This window comes from Nycticebus coucang, chromosome 1 (assembly GCF_027406575.1).
Source record: "Nycticebus coucang isolate mNycCou1 chromosome 1, mNycCou1.pri, whole genome shotgun sequence".
Classification (NCBI taxonomy): Eukaryota; Metazoa; Chordata; class Mammalia; order Primates; family Lorisidae; genus Nycticebus; species Nycticebus coucang.
The window spans coordinates 93122540-93139678 of record NC_069780.1 but is presented as its reverse complement, the minus strand read 5'-3'; the positions used below and the strand labels follow the sequence as shown (position 1 = coordinate 93139678).

The following is a 17139-nucleotide window of genomic DNA, read 5'->3' as shown; positions in this document are numbered from 1 at the left end:
TAAGAATTCTCACGCCTGGCGGGGCGAGCGGGGAACTGGAATCTGAGTCACAGTATGCTTCCTGGCTTCTGTTAACCATCTCTGCCCTCCTTTTAGGGTGTAACCCAGGTATATTACCTCTTTATGGCAGATATGGGCCTTCTTGGCGGAGGCTCGATATCCTAAGCGGGCTAGTTCTTCCAGCAACAGTTCTGTGCCCCGATGGCACTCTTCCTTTGTCGTTCCAGCTAGTAGTAAGTCATCTACATATTGTAGGAGCGTTACCTGAGGGTGGCTGGCGCGAAAGTGAGCTAGGTCTTGGTGGAGGGCTTCATCAAAGATGGTTGGGGAGTTCTTGGACCCCTGTGGAAGTTGGGTCCATGTCAATTGCCCCGTCGTTGCAGAGTCCGGGTCTCTCCATTCAAATACGAAGATGTTCTGGCTAGAGGAGTGCAGTCGGAGGCAGAAGAAGGCATCCGTCAAATCCAGGACGGTGTACCAGATATGGTCCAGAGGGAGAGAGCTTAACAGATTATAAGGGTTAGGCACGGTGGGGTGGATGTCTTGTGCCCGCTTGTTTACTTCTCTTAAGTCCTGCACAGGGCGATAGTCTCCTGTGCCGGGTTTCTTGACAGGTAATAAGGGCGTGTTCCATGGTGACTGGCATTTTACTAGTATGCCCAGCTGTAGGAGACGCTGAATGTGAGGCCTAATTCCTTCCCGAGCTTCCCTAGTCATAGGATACTGGCGCACTGCCACAGGAGTGGAAGTAGCTTTGAGTTCTATGACTATAGGTGGCCTTTCTGCGTCCAGTCCCATTCCGGCAGTTTCGGCCCATGCCCCGGGATATTTTTCTAGCCAGTCTTGTACGAGACTAGTCCCTTTCTCCCGCTGCTTTTCAAAGAGTCTATGTTCATCTTCCAAACGCATGGTCAGGGCTGTTACTCTCTTATTCTGGGTTGCCTCTGGGCCATCAGGAGTGAAAGTGATCTGCGCTTCCATTTTGGTGAGTAAATCTCTCCCGAGGAGGGGCGCAGGGCACTCAGGGATAATTAAGAACGAGTGGGTTACCCGTCCCACTCCCAGATCTACTGATCTTCGGGTAGTCCATGAGTACTGCTGATGCCCTGTGGCCCCTACAACCCAAGATTTTTTCTTGGAGATGGGTCCTGATGGTTCGAGTAGGACTGAGTGTTGAGCTCCGGTGTCTACTAGGAACTCAACTGGCTTCTCCTCCACCTTAAGTATTACCCTAGGCTCAGGGAGGGATTCCGAGCCCCGTCCCTGCTAATCTTCTTCTTCTTCTAAGGCCAGTACTTTCTTGGAGAGTTCTTTCTTCTTTTTTTTAGGACATTCCCTGGCCCAGTGCCCCTTCTCCTTACAGTAGGCACATTGATCCTTATCCAACGGGACGCGGTTGCCCAGGCTACCTGACTTCTTAGTTCTACCTTGGGTCTGTTCCTGGCTTTTCTCCCCTACTACTGTGGCCAAAATCCATGTTAAGTTTTTCTCCTGTCTTCGGTCTCTCTTATTTTCCCTTTCTTCTCTCCCTTTCTCCTTTCTCTGCTCTTTTTCTTCCTCAGTTTCTCTTTTATGGTATACTTTCTCAGCTTCCTTAACTAAATCCTGCAAGGTATATTCCTGCAATCCTTCAATCCTCTGCAGCTTTCTTTTAATGTCTACAGCTGACTGCCCTATGAAAGTCATAGCCACGGAAGCCCTCTGTCCTTCAGAGGCAGGGTCAAATGGGGTGTAGCGCCTAAAAGCTTCCATTAGACGCTCAAGAAACACTGAGGGGGGTTCCGTGGCCCCCTGTATTACTTCTCTTACCTTAGCCAAATTAGTGGGGCGTCTTGCCGCCCCACGGAGGCCAGCCACTAGAGCCTGGCGATAGACTGTCAGTCACTCCCTACCTTCTGCCGTGTTGAAGTCCCAGTCAGGTCTGGAGAGGGGAAAGGCAGCCTCGATGATGTTGGAGAGCTGGGTAGGACGCCCGTCTGCCCCAAGTACATTCTTCCTAGCTCCTAGTAAAATCCTCTCCCTCTCTTCAGTAGTGAAGAGAGTTTGTATGAGCTGCTGGCAGTCATCCCATGTGGGCTGATGAGAGAACATCAGGGACTCTACCAGCCCAGTCAGGCGTTGGGGGTCTTCTGAAAAAGGGGGGTGATTAGTTTTCCAGTTATACAGGTCTGCAGAAGAAAATGGCCAGTACTGGAGGGGCTGGAGAGGAGGTGGTCCCTCATCTCTTGCCACCGGCGGGGGGCCGTATGCCCTCAGGGGCAGGGCAACAGTAGTGTCGGGAGACATTCCTCCCCGGTGGTGACTCCTGGTACCTTGTGCGGTTTCCCCGGGGGTGCAGAGGGGGCAATAGCCGGATCCGGTGATGCTGGTCCGCTCTGCCCCCCCGACAGGAGCCAAGGCGGGAGGGTATGGGGGAGGAGGGGGTGGAGGGTCGTGGAGAAGATGATCAGCCTGAATTTCTGGGTAGATCTTCTTAGGGGGGTCCGAGCTTTCGCCCCCTTTTCTGGAACCGGAAGATTGGACAGCGAGCACCCGAGGATTAGACGGGGGCCTGGATGTGGCAGTCCATGGCCGAACCCAGGGGGGCGGATTCTGCACCAGGTCCTGCCAGACTATGATGTAAGGTTGTTGATCCGGATGGGCTCCCGGTCCTCTCTGAAAAACAATCTCTTTGATAGCAAAAATAAGAGATGAGTCAAAGGTTCCTCCTGAGGGCCGGCCGACGTTAAAGGTGGGCCACTCCGAGGAGCAGAAAGTCTGCCATGGGCCTTTTTTAACCTCTACTGACAGGTCACGACCTCTTCTCTTTACTTCAGTCCAATGATCTAGAGTCAAACTCAGAGGAGTTGTCACAGTCTGTCCCATCGTCAGTAGATATGTCAGAAATACAAATAACAGGAATAACAGAAATATTACAGATATAAGGACCTACCTACCACACTTGGTCACTCACAAGCCTACAACAGAATCAGACGGGCGCGTTTCCCGTAATTTTTGATCGAACAACCGGACTCGATCAGCGCCCTTACAGCAGGAGACAACCAGGCGTCCCTGGTTCTCCTCAATTCCTGGGGTGTCCCCCAGGATTTCAGCCTGTGGTCCTCCGGGCACGTCTACCGACCACTGTCCGGCCACTCTCACGAGGTGCCGAACAGCTGCGAAATCGAAAGCATGCACACAGAGTCAAACAAAGGACTGAAAACACAGACCAGACAGTTTTCGGGGTACCCCTTTCTTACCTCCAAGGTCGACTCTGCAGGTGAGGGGTGGTCGTCAAATCCCAAACGAGTCCCCAAATGAAAGACTTGGGACAGGACCCCCACTCTGTCCTGAACGACGACGACCCCAATCAACCGCAAGAGACGGCACTTGATGCAATCAGTCAGAGGATTTTATTCCAGCATGCTGGGGCTTAACTCATAACTCTCTCAGGAGTAGGGGAGTCAAGCCCCGAACAGCAGGTTTTACAAGCTTATAAAGGCAAAAACCACAAGGTAAGGAGGGGTAGCAGACATAGCAGAGTCTTTCCAGATAAGAAGAACTGGTTACCGGTTATCTGCTTCAGCTCGGGGCTATTTCCTGGAACCGTTACAAAGGTCACATTCTTATGGTAGGGGGCGAGAGGTGCTGCTACATGGCTGGTCCCCCCCCCTTTTTGGATTTGGTAGTACTTTCCTTCATATATATATATAGCTTTGTTTTTCTTTTTTTTTTTATTTCAACATTTCCACTGAGATTTTTCTTTCTTCATTTTTCTAGTGTAAATATAATTTTTCATTATTACCTTGTTGAATAATAAGTACTTCATTTTTGCTAGTTTATCTGCCCCTGTTATTTGTTTTTCCTCCCTATTTTATCTTGTAAGGTTTTTTGTTTGTTTGCTTTGATTTGATTTATAGTATTTTTTGTTTTTTTCTCTATTTGGTGGAGGTGGGGTACTGTGTCTGCTCAGGTTGGCAAAGAGCTTCAGACCTCAGGGGAATCACCCAAGCCATCACCCCCACATTTTAAGTGTGGGTCAAAGTACCCTACTATACACCTTTATTACTCCTGTCTCCCTCTTTCTGTGCTTTTCATTTTTTTGTCAATCTTCCCTTTTACTCATCCCCTCTCCTTTCTCTTTTTACTTTTTATTAAATTTTTCCCCTTTTTGCTCTTTACTCTTCCTTTTAGTCCTGTACCAAAAGGACTCATCAACACCTTAGGTCAGAGGCACAGTAACTTAAACAGTAAGAGGAAGTGAAAGGAAAATTAGGGCAAGGAAACTGACAAAAGAAAACACACATGAAGAAGACACAACAGAAAATCCTGGCAACATGGCTCGGCGCCTGTAGCTCAAGCGGCTAAGGCGCCAGCCACATACACCTGAGCTGGCGGGTTTGAATCCAACCTGGGCCTGCCAAAACAACAATGATGGCTGCAACCAAAAAATAGCCGGGTGTTGTGGCAAGCACCAGTAATCCCAGCTACTTGGGAGGTGGAGGCAGGAGAATCACTTGAGCCCAGGAGTTGGAGGTTGCGGTGAGCTGTGATGCCATGGCACTCTATCTGGGTCAACAGCTTGAGGCTCTGTCTCAAACAAATAAATAAATAATCCTGGCAACATGAAAAGTCAGACCAGAGCACCCCCCCCTCCCCAAGGGACCATGGGGTAGCTGTCGTGGAAGATTCTACCTATAAAGAAATGTTAGAAATGACATAAGGGAAATTTAAAATATGGATGATAAAAACAATGAAAGAAATTGCTGACAAAGTGGAAAATAACCAAAAGGAAATCCAAAAAAGAATCAAGTAAGGAATGAACAATATGAGGAATATAGAAAGTATATAGCAGAGCTGAAGGTATTAAAGCAGTCAGTTAGGGAACTTAAAGATGGAGTAGAAAGTATCAGTAACAGATAAGACCATGCAGAAGAAACAATCTCAGAGGTAGAGGACAAAGCTCTTGAGCTAACTCAGGAAGTTAAAGAGTCAGAGAAAAAGAGAGAGAAAGCAGAACGTTCACTGACAAAGATTTTAACACTCCTTTGAGAGAGATAGTGGACCCCAGGTCATCTTATCTCAAATCGAGCTTCTCCAAAACACATTATAAGGAACCTATATAAAGTCAAGACAAAAGAAAACATGCTGCAGGCTGCAAGGAGTAAGTGCCAACTGACCTACAGGGGCAAATCCTTCAGGGTGACTGCAGACTTCTCAAATGAAACTTTTCAAGCCAGAAGACAACGGTCATCTACCTTTAATCTACTTAAACTGAAGAATTTACAGCCCAGAATTCTATATTCTGCTAAGCTAAGCTTTTTTTTTTTTTTTTTGTAGAGACAGAGTCTCACTGTACCGCCCTTGGGTAGAGTGCCGTGGCGTCACATGGCTCATAGCTCGCAGCAACCTCTAACTCTTGGGCTTACGCGATTCTCTTGCCTCAGCCTCCCAAGCAGCTGGGACTACAGGCGCCCGCCATAACGCCCGGCTATTTTTTTGTTGCAGTTTGGCCGGGGCTGGGTTTGAACCCGCCACCCTGAGCATATGGGGCCGGCGCCCTACTCACTGCGCAACAGGCGCCGCCCTAAGCTAAGCTTTAAAATCGATGGAGAAATACAATCTTTTACTGATATGCACACATTGAGAAAGTTTGCCACAACAAGACCAGCTTCTTCTTCTTTTTTTTTTTTTTTAATTTTTATTTATTTCTTTATTTTGCAGTTTTGACCAGGGTCGGGTTTGAACCTGCCACCCTCGGTATATGGGACCAGCACCCTACTCCCTGAGCCACAGGCACCACCCTTCTTTTTTTTTTTGAGACAGAGCCTCAAGCTGTTGCCCTGAGTAGAGTGCCCTGGCATTACAGCTTACAGTAACCTTCAACTCCTTGGCTCAAGTGATTCTCCTGCCTCTGCCTCCCAAGTATCTGGGACTACAGGCACTTGCCACAACGCCCGGGTGTATATTTTTTTGGTTGTAGCCGTCACTGTTGTTTGGCGGGGCCAAGCTGGATTCAAACATGCCAGCTGAGGTGTATGTGGCTGGCGCCTTAGCCACTTGAGCCACAGGTGCTGAGCCCAAGACTAGCTACTATAGGAAATACTTTGACCTGTTGTACACACTGAACATCATAATGGACCACCACTAAAGTGAGCACCCAGAAACTAAAGAACAAAACCTAGCTTCTACAATGATAAAACTAAGCTATGGACTTTCACAAAATAAGATGACAGAATGCCACCACAATTATCAATTCACTCAATAAATGTTAATGACTTGAATTCCCCACTGAAGAGTCATAGACTGGCTGATCCGATAAAAAAACAAAAGCCATTCATTTACTGTCTTCAGGAAACACACCTAGCTTCAAAGGATAAATTAAAACTCAGAGTTAAGGAATGGAAGATAATTTTTCAGGCAAACAGAATTCAGAAGAAAAAAGGGGTTACAATCTTCTTTTCAGATACAAATGGATTTAAAGCAAATACAGGAAAAAAGACAATGATGGACACTTCATATTAGTCCAGGGAAAAATACAATAAGAGGATATTTCAGGCTCGGCGCCTGTGGTTCAAGTGGCTAAGGCACCAGCCACATACACCAGACTGGCGGGTTAGAATTCAGCTCGGGCCCTCCGACCAATGATGGCTGCAACTGAAAGACTTCTCATGGTAATATTTTCTTTCACAACCAAAAAATAGCCTGGCGTTGTTGCAGGCGCCTGTAGTCCCAGCTCCTTGAGAGGCTGAGGCAAGAGAATCGCATAAGCCCAAGAGTTTGAGGTTGCTGTGAGCTGTGATGCCACAGCACTCTACCCAGGGCAACAGCTTGAGGCTCTGTCTCAAAAAAAAAAAAAAAAAAAAAGAAGAAGAAGAAATAGACATTTCAATTTTATTTTTTTTGTATACAGAGTCTCACTGTACCGCCCTAGGGTAGGGTGCCGTGGCGTCACAGGGCTCACAGCAACCTCTAACTCTTGGGCTTACAGGATTCTCTTGCCTCAGCCTCCCGAGCAGCTGGGACTACAGGCGCCCGCCACAACGCCCGGCTATTTTTTTGTTGTTGTTGCAGTTTGGCCGGGTCTGAGCCTGAACCCGCCACCCTCGGCATATGGGGCCGGCGCCCTACTCACTGAGCCACAGGGACCGCCCTTTATTTTATTTTTTTGAGATTGAGTCTATATCGCCCTCAGTAGAACCGGCCACCTGCGGCATATGAGGCCGGTGCCCTACTCCTTTGAGCCACAGGCGCAGCCCCCAACACTCGCTATTTTTTTGTTGCAGTTGTCATTGTTGTTTACCAGGCCTAGGCCAGGTTCCAACCAGCCATCCCAGTTGTAAGTGGCTTTCGCCCTAACCAATGAACAAAGGGCTCCAAGCCTAAAAGGCCATTTTTGATCAGAAAGCACTGACCTCTTTTACAATGAGAAAAGGCTGCTGGACCCCTTATCACATGCTAATAGACCTAGCTCCAAGGTATTTGAACCACAATACCTGTTTTCAGGATAATTTACAAATCGACCCCTTTACATTCTCCTCCCCATAGCAACCATCTACACCGTTTCCACCCATCTACACTCTCCCCCATAGCAACCACTTGCTACATTTATATTTTCCAGTTCCCCACTCCCTCACGCCACTCCCTCATTACTGAAACTTTGGGTAATCATTCTTGTGGTTCCCCCATGCACATGGTTTTTAGAAATAAACTTTTCTCTCTCTCTTTTTTTTTTGAGACAGAGTCTCTACCCTGGGTAGAGTGTAAGTTGATGTTTCAGTGAACCAACCAAAGGGAAAAAGGCAGGTTTCACCGTGATCCCTACATATTCATAATCACAAAATGCTAAGCCTCAACTGACAAAGTTGGAAAATATTTACTAAATGAATGTCGTATGTTGGATTATTGTCCTTAAAATATAAGTCACTCTCATGAATTAGTGAGAAAGAGATGAACTCTCCAATAAAAATAGTCAAAGAATGGCTGGGTGCCAGTAGCACAGTGGTTATGGCTCCAGCCACATGTGCCAAGGCTGGTGGGTTCAAACTCAGCCGGGGCCTCCTAAACAACAGTGATAACTGCAACAAGAAAATAACCAGGCATTGTGGCACGCGGCTATAGTCCTAGCTACTTGGGAGACTGAGGCAAGAGAATCGCTTAAGCCCAGGAGTTTGTGGTTGCTGTGAGCTGTGACGCCAATGCACTCTACTGAGGGTGACTAAGTGAAGACTGTCTCAAAAAAAAAAAAAAAAAGAAAGATTATTCTGAGACGCAGGACAAAAGGAAAATGGAGGTCTGGTTTGTGTAATTAAAATAGCTTTATTCCACCTGGGTGCAGGTGGGTAGAATTTCCAACAGGGAAGAAATCGACATGTGGATAATGGCAAATGAGGGTTTTAAAGGTCAGGAAGGTGGGGGTTGAGACAGTCCCTTTCCTGGGTTTGACACCTGTTGATAGGGTGGGGGTTGGGCCATTCACCTGGGAAACAGCCTAGGTGGGGAAGGGTAGAGGCTTGATTGTTTTTTGGGGGGTCTACCCTATTCCGGCAGGTTTTGATCCTATCTGATTGCTTGAGCTCACATGTTTGAGACCAGCCTGAGCAAAAAGCAAGACCTGCTTTCTACTAAAAAAGACAAACCGAGGAAAGAGGATTGCTTAAGCCCAAGAGTTGGAGGTTGTTGTGAGCTATGATGCTATGTCACTCTACCTGGGGCAACAAAGTGACGCTTTGTCTAAAAAAAAGAGAGAGAGAGCGGCAAGGCTCAAAAAGAGCAGTCATTGCAGGATGAAGTGGGTTTTGGCCTTTTGAAGTCTTACTAATTGAGTATGGAATATTCAAGACTAAGGGATTGACTTTTACTAAGAATTTGGGTAGTAGTTCTCAGAACTGGGTTCCCTCCAATTTTTATATTTTCTTTTATATGGTTGTCTTAAAACTTCAATGGTGATTTCAAGGGCAGAGAAATTAAAAAACTTCAATGCAAATGATACATGTGTTTATATATATGTGGTTTGTTTTTTTTTTTGAGACAGACTCTTGCTATGTTGCCCTCGGTAGAGTGCTGTGGCATCACAGCTCACAGCAATCTCAAACTCTTGGGCTTAAGCAATTCTCTTGCCTCAGCCTCCCAAGTAGCTGGGACTACAGGTGCCTACCACAATGCCTGGCTATTTTTTGGTTGTAGCTGTCATTGTTGTTTGGCAGGCCCACGTTGGGTTCCAACCTGCCGGCTGTGGTATGTGTGGCTGGCACCCTAGCTGCTGAGCTACAGGTGCCGAGCCCATTTCTTAATTTTTTAGCCATGCATCTCAAGATGTTTATAATGGTTCCTCATTATAATCACTCCTTTGCACATAGTCTTTTGTCTCTCTTGCACTGATGTACACCCCTGGCGGAATGCTCACTTTGGTTACAGGTAACACTTTGATCTACTCATACTGTCGCATATCATTGGAGATAACACAACAGCCCTGGTGCCTGGTGTGACTTGCTCTTAGTGGCTTTGTGCAGTGCTACCACATTTCCCTAGTACAGTGGTTGTCTAATGCACATTACAATCACTGGTTTTACCCACATTGCTGAGCCCCACCTCAAGTTTCTGATTCTGCAGGCATATTGGCTATCTATTACTATGCACATGTACAACAAATCACCTCAAAGCTCAGTACCTCACAACAAACTTTTTTTTTTTGAGTCAGAGCCTCCTGCTGTTGCCCTGGGTGGGGTGCTGTGGCATCACAGTTCACAGCAACCTCCAACTCCTGGGCTTAAGCCATTCTCTTGCTTGAGCTTCCCAAGTAGCTGGGACTACAGGCACCCACCACAACATGCAGCTATTTTTTGGTTGTAGTGGTCATTGCTGCTTGGCAGGCCCAGGCTGAATTCAAACCTGGCAGCTCTGGTATATGTGGCTGGCGCCTTAGCTGCTTGAACTACATGCACAGAGCCAACAAACTTTTTTTTTTTTTGTAGAGACAGAGTCTCACTTTACTGCCCTCAGTAGAGTGCCATGCGTCACACGGCTCACAGCAACCTCCAGCTCTTGGGCTTATGTGATTCTCTTGCCTCAGCCTCCCGAGCTGCTGGGACTACAGGTGCCCGCCACAACACCTGGCTATTTTTTTTGTTGTTGCAGTTTGGCCGGGGCTGGGTTTGAACCCACCACCCTTGGCATATGGGGCCGCCCCCGAGCCAACAAACTTTAAAAAATTTCACACTTTGGGCTAGGTGCAGTGGCTCATGCCTGTAATCCTAGCACTCTGGGAGGCTGAGGCAGGTGGATTGCTTGATCCCAGTAGTTTGAAGTTGCTGGGAGCTATGATCGCCACCACACTCTATCCAGGGAGACAAAGTGAAATTCTGAAAAGAAAAGAAAAATAAAAAATTCACGCTTGGGTGGCGCCTTTGGCTCAGTTGGTAAGGCGCTGGCCCCATATACCGAAGGTGGCGGGTTCAAACCCGGCCCCGGCCAAACTGCAACCAAAAAATAGCCGGGTGTTGTGGTGGGCGCCTGTAGTCCTAGCTACTCGGGAGGCTGAGGCAAGAGAATTGCTTAAGCCCAGGAGTTGGAGGTTGCTGTGAGCTGTGTGATGCCATGGCACTCTACCGAGGGCCATAAAGTGAGACTCTGTCTCTACAAAAAAAAAAAAAAAAATTCACGCTTTCTGTGCTGGCTTCAGCAGCACATATACTAAAATTGGAACAATAAAGAGATTAGCACGGACCCTGTGCAAGGATGACATGCAAATTTGTGAAGCATTCCATATTTTTAAGTCAAACTTCAAAATTCAAAATTAAGTCTTTTGACCTTATACTAACTTTGAGATTGCAGAGGGCCCAGCACCATCCAAAAGAGCCATAATAAATAGGCTGATTTGATATGTTAAATAATATGGGAAAAATTGTCAAATCAGAAGTGGTATTTCATCTTCAAGTTATATTTTTATATGTGTTATTAATATGTATTCCAAAATTGTATGAGATTCCTAAGATTCCAGTATGTCTTGGTAATGTCATTCATAATTATGGTTATGTTAAATTATTATAGGGCACAAAAATAACCAAAAAATAAAAATCTTACACTTTCTGAGGGTCAGGAATCTGGGAGAAGCTCAGCTGGGTATTTGTGTCTCAGGATGTCTGGTGAAGTAGCTGTCAAGCTGGTGGCTGGGGCTGTCACCTGAAGAGTTGGGGGTCCACTCCCAACCTCACGCAAACCTACATGCAAATGGCTGTAGGCAAAAGGTAGCTCCTCATCAAGTGACTTGTTTTTTTTGTTTTTTTGGCCGGGGCTGGGTTTGAACCACCACCTCCGGCATATGGGACCAGCGCCCTACTCCTTGAGCCACAGGCGCCACCCTCAAGTGACTTGTTTTTTTTTTTTGTAGAGAAAGAGTCTCACTGTACCGCCCTCGGGTAGAGTGCCATGGCGTCACACGGCTCACAGCAACCTCCAACTCCTGGGCTTAAGCGATTCTCTTGCCTCAGCCTCCCGAGTAGCTGGGACTACAGGCGCCCGCCACAACGCCCAGCTATTTTTTGGTTGCAGTTTGGCCGGGGCTGGGTTTGAACCCGCCACCCTCGGCATATGGGGCCAGCGCCCTACTCACTGAGCCACAGGTGCCGCCCCTCAAGTGACTTGTTATAGAGCAAGTAAGAGGGAGAGAGAGCGATGTGAAGAGACAGGCTGCAGGTTTAAACCTCGGTCTTACTGTATGAGTCACACAGAGCAACCCTGATACAATGTGGGAGGTGTGGCAGGGCTCACAGGGGATGTCTTGGAGGTTGGCCACCACTGTTGTCTAAGGTAGGACCTGATAATTTGCATTTTTAGCAAGTTTCCAGGGGATGCTGATGTTGTTGGTCCAGGGATCCCACCCTGAGATTCACTAACCTAGAGTCTATTCACTCTCCTGCTCTGAAGATGAGTGGTTTCAAACTGCAGTCCATTAAGACTTGAAAGCTTGGCTCGGCGCCTGTGGCTCAAGAGACTAAGGTGCCAGCCACATACACCTAAGCTGGCGGGTTCTAATCCAGCCCTGGCCCGCCAAACAATAATGACGGCTGCAACCAAAAAAATAGACGGGCATTGTGGCGGGTGCCTGTAATCCCAGCTACTTGGGAGGCTGAGGCAGGAGAATCGCTTGAGCCCAGGAGTTGGAGGTTACTGTGAGCTGTGATGTCACGGGCACTCTACCCAGGGTGACAGCTTGAGTCTCTGTCTAAAAAAAAAAAAAGAAAGAAAGAAAGAAAAAGACTTGAAAGCTCAAGTAATTTTTTTTTTTTTTTTTTGTAGAGACAGAGTCTCACTTTATGGCCCTTCGTAGAGTGCTGTGGCCTCACACAGCTCACAGCAACCTCCAACTCCTGGGCTTAAGCGATTCTCTTGCCTCAGCCTCCCGAGTAGCTGGGACTACAGGCGCCCGCCACAGCACCCAGCTATTTTTTGGTTGCAGTTTGGCCGGGGCCGGGTTTGAACCCGCCACCCTCGGTATATGGGGCCGGCACCCTACCGACTAAGCCACAGGCGCCCCCCAGCTCAAGTAATTTTAGGGGAATTAGTTTCCATGTTCTCAATTTCCACATGTGCCCTTCCTAAATTTATCTCCTTAAGAATTTTACTGTACACAAGGAATAAGGTTTTCCTTTTCCCATTTCTTTTTCAGAATTATTGTTTTTCCACTTTACAAAAAGAAAGACATTTATCCCTCGCTTTCAGAATCTTACTTTGATGTATTGCCCCAAACTGGACAATTCACAATTGCAGTGTCAGGAAAGATCCAAAAGATGCATTGCAATAAAACTTTTTTTTTTTTTTTTTTAATTTTTCCAGTTTTTCACTGGGGCCGGGCCCGAACCTGCCACCTCTGGTATATGGGTCCAGAGCCCCACTCCTTTGAGCCACAGGTGCTGCCCCCTGCAATAAAACTTTACATTTTATTTGTAATGACCTTCCCTTCCTTCTTTTCTTCCTTCCTTTTTTTGAGACAGAGTCTCACTTGATCACACTTGGGAGAGTGCAGTGGTGACTTAGCTCACAGCAACCTCAAACTCTTGGGCTGAAGGGATCCTCTTGCCTCAGTCTCCTGAGTAGCTGGGACTATAGGCACCCACCACAATGCCCAGCTGTTTTTTTAGAGATGAGGTCTCACTCTGGCTCAGGCTGATTGTGAACCTATGAGCTAAGGCAATCCACCCGCCTCAGTCTCCCAAGTGGTAGGATTACAGCTGTGAGCCACTGTGCCCAGCTGTTTTCCTTCCTTTTTTTGAAGTCTTGCTCTGTCACCCAGATTGGAGTGCAGTGATGTAATCATATAGGTCACTACCACCCGGATCTCCCGGACTCAGGTGGTCCTCCTGCCTCAGCCTTCTGAGTACCTGGGACTATAGGCCACCACATCTGACCCTGACATATTTGTAATAATTTTATTATTATTATTATTATTATTTTGTGACAGAGTCTCACTATGTCACCCTTGGTAGAGTGTGGTGGTGTCACAGTTCTCAGCAACCTCCAACTCTGGGCTTAAGCGATTCTCCTGCATCAGCCTACCAAGTAGTTGAGACTACAGGTGCCTGCCACAATGCCTAGCTGTTTTTTATTTTTGTTGTTGTTGTTTTTGCAGTTATCTATTGTTTAGCTGGTCTGGGCCAGGTTTGAACCCGCCACCCTCAGTGTATGTGGTTGGTGCCATAACCATTGTGCTATGGGCACTGAGCCTGTAATAATTTAAATAAAAATTATATTTATGTTGTTTTTATTGTGTACTAATACTGATTAGCAAACTTAATACAGAAGAATTTTTATTTTTTTTATTTATAGAGACAGAGTCCCACTTTACTGCTCCTAGTAGAGTGCTGTGGCATCACAGCTCACAGCAACCTCCAGCTCCTGTGCTTAGGTGAGGTGACTCTTTTGCCTCAGCCTCCCCAGCAGCTGGGACCACAGGCGCCCGCCACACGCCCGGGTATTTTTTGTTGCAGTTTGGCCAGGGCCGGGTCTGAACCCACCACCCTCGGTATATGGAGTCGGTGCCCTACTCACTGAGCCACAGGTGCCGCCCAGAAGAATTTTTTTTAAACATTTATGTGCCTTTTAACTAGAAAACAATCTGTCTTAAATACTAGTTATTATTGCAAAGAATAATGGAGTGATTAATAAGAGATGGTCAAACATAAAATATATTAAACTTAGATAAATTCTGTGGGAAGTAGGTGCAATGGCTGATGCCTGTAATCTTAGCACTCTGGAAGGCTGAGGCACGAGGATCACTTGAGCTCAGGAGTTTGAGTCTAGCCTGAGGAAGAAAAAGGCCCTATCACTATTAAAAATAGAAAAATTAGGGCTGCGCCTGTGGCTCAAGGAGTAGGGTGCTGGTCCCATATGCTGGAGGTGGCGGGTTCAAACCTAGCCCGGCCAAAAACCACAAAAAAAATTAAAAAAATAAATAAAAATAAAAATAGAAGGGCGGCGCCTGTGGCTCAGTGAGTAGGGCGCCGGCCCCATATACCGAGGGTAGTGGGTTCAAGCCCAGCCCCCGCCAAACTGCAAAAAAAAAAAAAATAGAAAAATTAGCCATACATTATGGTTGGCAGCCACCAGTAGTCCCAGCTACTTGGGAGGCTGAGGTGAGAGAATGGCTTAAACTAACGAGTTTGAGGTTGCTGGGAGTAAGGCTGACCCCACGGCATTCTACTCAGTGTGAAAGAGTGAGACACTGCCTCAAAAAAGAAAAGATGGGGGGCGGCGCCTGTGGCTCAGTGAGCAGGGCGCCGGCCCCATATACCGAGAGTGGCAGGTTCAAACCCAGCCCCGGCAAACTGCAACAAAAAAATAGCCATGCGTTGTGGCGGGCGCCTGTAGTCCCAGCTACTGGGGAGGCTGAGGCAGGAGAATCGCCTAAGCCCAGGAGTTGGAGGTTGCTGTGAGCTGTGTGACGCCACGGCACTCTACCGAGGGCAATAAAGTGAAATTATGTCTCTACAAAAAAAAAAAAAAGATGGGGAGTGAATAGAAACACTATTTCAAGGAAAATAAGGAATAATGTAGGGCGGCGCCTGTGGCTCAGTCAGTAAGGCGCCGGCCCCATATACCGAGGGTGGCGGGTTCAAACCCAACCCCGGCCAAACTGCAACCAAAAAATAGCCAGGTGTTGTGGTGGGCGCCTGTAGTCCCAGCTACTTGGGAGGCTGAGGCAAGAGAATCGCCTAAGCCCAGGAGTTGGAGGTTGCTGTGAGCTGTGTGAGGCCACGGCACTCTACCGAGGGCCATAAAGTGAGACTCTGTCTCTACAAAAAAAAAAAAAAAAAAGGAATAATGTAAATTATTTTGTTAAAGAAGAGTCTTGTGGGGTGGCACCTGTGGCTCAAAGGAGTAGGGTGTTGGGTGGGTGGGTTCAAGCCCAGAGGTGGTGGGTTTAAGCCCAGCCCCAGCCAAAAACTGCAAAAAAAAAAAAAAAAGGGTCTTTTAATGTATTCTTACCATGAATGATTTGGAGGTATCAAATTATTATGTTATTTTGATTTATTAAGAAATAAAACATCAAAAAAAAAAGAGGGCGTGCCTGTGGCTCAAGGAATAGGGCGCCGGTCCCATATGCCTGAGGTGGCGGGTTCAAACCCACCACCAAAAAAAAAAATACATTGAAAAAAAAAAAAAGAAAGAAAGAAAGAAAGAAATAAAACATCTCCAAGGGTGGCGGGTTCAAACCCACCCTGGACCAGCTAAACAACAATGACAATTGCAACAAAAAAGTAGCCGTGTGTTGTGGCAGGCGCCTGTAGTCCCAGCTACTTGAGAGGCTGAGGCAAGAGAATCGCTTAAGCCCCAGAGTTTGAGGTTGCTGTGAGCTGTGATGCTACAGCACTCTACCAAGGGTGACATAGCAAGACTCTGTCTCAAAAATAAATAAATAAATAAATAATTAGAAGGGCTCAGAGAAATGGCTCACACCTATAATCCTAGCACTCTGGGAGGCCGAGGAGGAGGATCCCTTGAAGTCAAGATTTTGAGACTAACTTAAGCAAGACTGAGACCCCCCTCTCTACTAAAAATGGAAAAATTGGGGCGGCGCCTGTGGCTCAGTGGGTAAGGCGTCGACCCCATATACCGAGGGTGGCGGGTTCAAACCCGGCCCCTGCCAAACTGCAACCAAAAAATAGCCGGGCGTTGTGGCGGGCGCCTGTAGTCCCAGCTACTCGGGAGGCTGAGGCAAGAGAATCGCTTAAGCCCAGGAGTTGGAGGTTGCTGTAAGCTGTGTGAGGCCACGGCACTCTACCGAGGGCCATAAAGTGAGACTCTGTCTCTACAGAAAAAAAAAAAAAAAAATGGAAAAATTGTTGGGGTGTGGTGGTGCCTGTAGTATCAGTTACTCAGGAGGCTGACAAAGGAGGATTGCTTGACCCCAGGACTTTGAGGTCGCTGTAAGCTATGATGATACAATGGTGCAACAGAGTGAGATTTGGCCTCAAAAAACAAAAACAAAACAACAACAACAAAAAACTATAAAAGAAAATTGAAGCCCAAAATTAAATAATTTCCATCACACCCTTTGTGCTCCAGCTGCATTCTGCCCTTCTATTCACCCAACTGTGAAATCCCCTGGGCAAGTATGTGGTTGTGTTACTCATGGTGTATATCCAGTTTCAGAGCCTGACCCGTAGTTGTTCAGAAAATATTAGCTAAATGCACATGTATATGAACTTATTTTAATCAATTCTTATACACTGGTTTATAAAGTGAGAGCATTTGTATTTTTTTATTTATTTAATGAAGTTCCTACTATGTTTTAGGCACTGGGCTAGCTCCTGGCATTGGATTCTATGGTGGACAAAACCACATGTTTTATTAGTATTCTATCTACTCGTGGCCCATAAATTATAGGAATACAGTTGAGATGAATTATATTATGCTGTAACTCAACAGATGATGAAAATTCACAGATGGGGGCGGCGCCTGTGGCTCAGTGAGTAGGGCGCCGGCCCCATATGCCGAGGGTGGTGGGTTCAAACCCAGCCCCGGCCAAACTGCAACAAAGAAAATAGTCGGGCGTTGTGGCGGGCGCCTGTAGTCCCAGCTGCTCGGGAGGCTGAGGCAAGAGAATCCCGTAAGCCCAAGAGTTAGAGGTTGCTGTGAGCTGTGTGACGCCACGGCACTCTA

The 17139-nt window shown here is 46.9% G+C and overlaps 1 protein-coding gene and 1 non-coding gene across 2 annotated transcripts; one reads left to right on the top strand and one right to left on the bottom strand.

The window, feature by feature from the left end:
* Positions 1-885: 885 nt before the first annotated feature.
* On the bottom strand, positions 886-2865 carry LOC128581326 (uncharacterized; the record flags this gene model as incomplete). Its single annotated transcript, XM_053584000.1, is given in 1 exon segment — positions 886-2865. A coding segment is annotated over 1 exon segment (1980 nt), but the record flags the coding sequence as incomplete, so codon positions are not given.
* Positions 2866-10647: 7782 nt separating this feature from the next.
* LOC128592529 (U6 spliceosomal RNA) lies at positions 10648-10751 on the top strand. The gene has a single exon (XR_008381909.1). It is a non-coding gene; the product is annotated as a U6 spliceosomal RNA (small nuclear RNA).
* The last annotated feature ends 6388 nt before the right edge of the window (positions 10752-17139 follow it).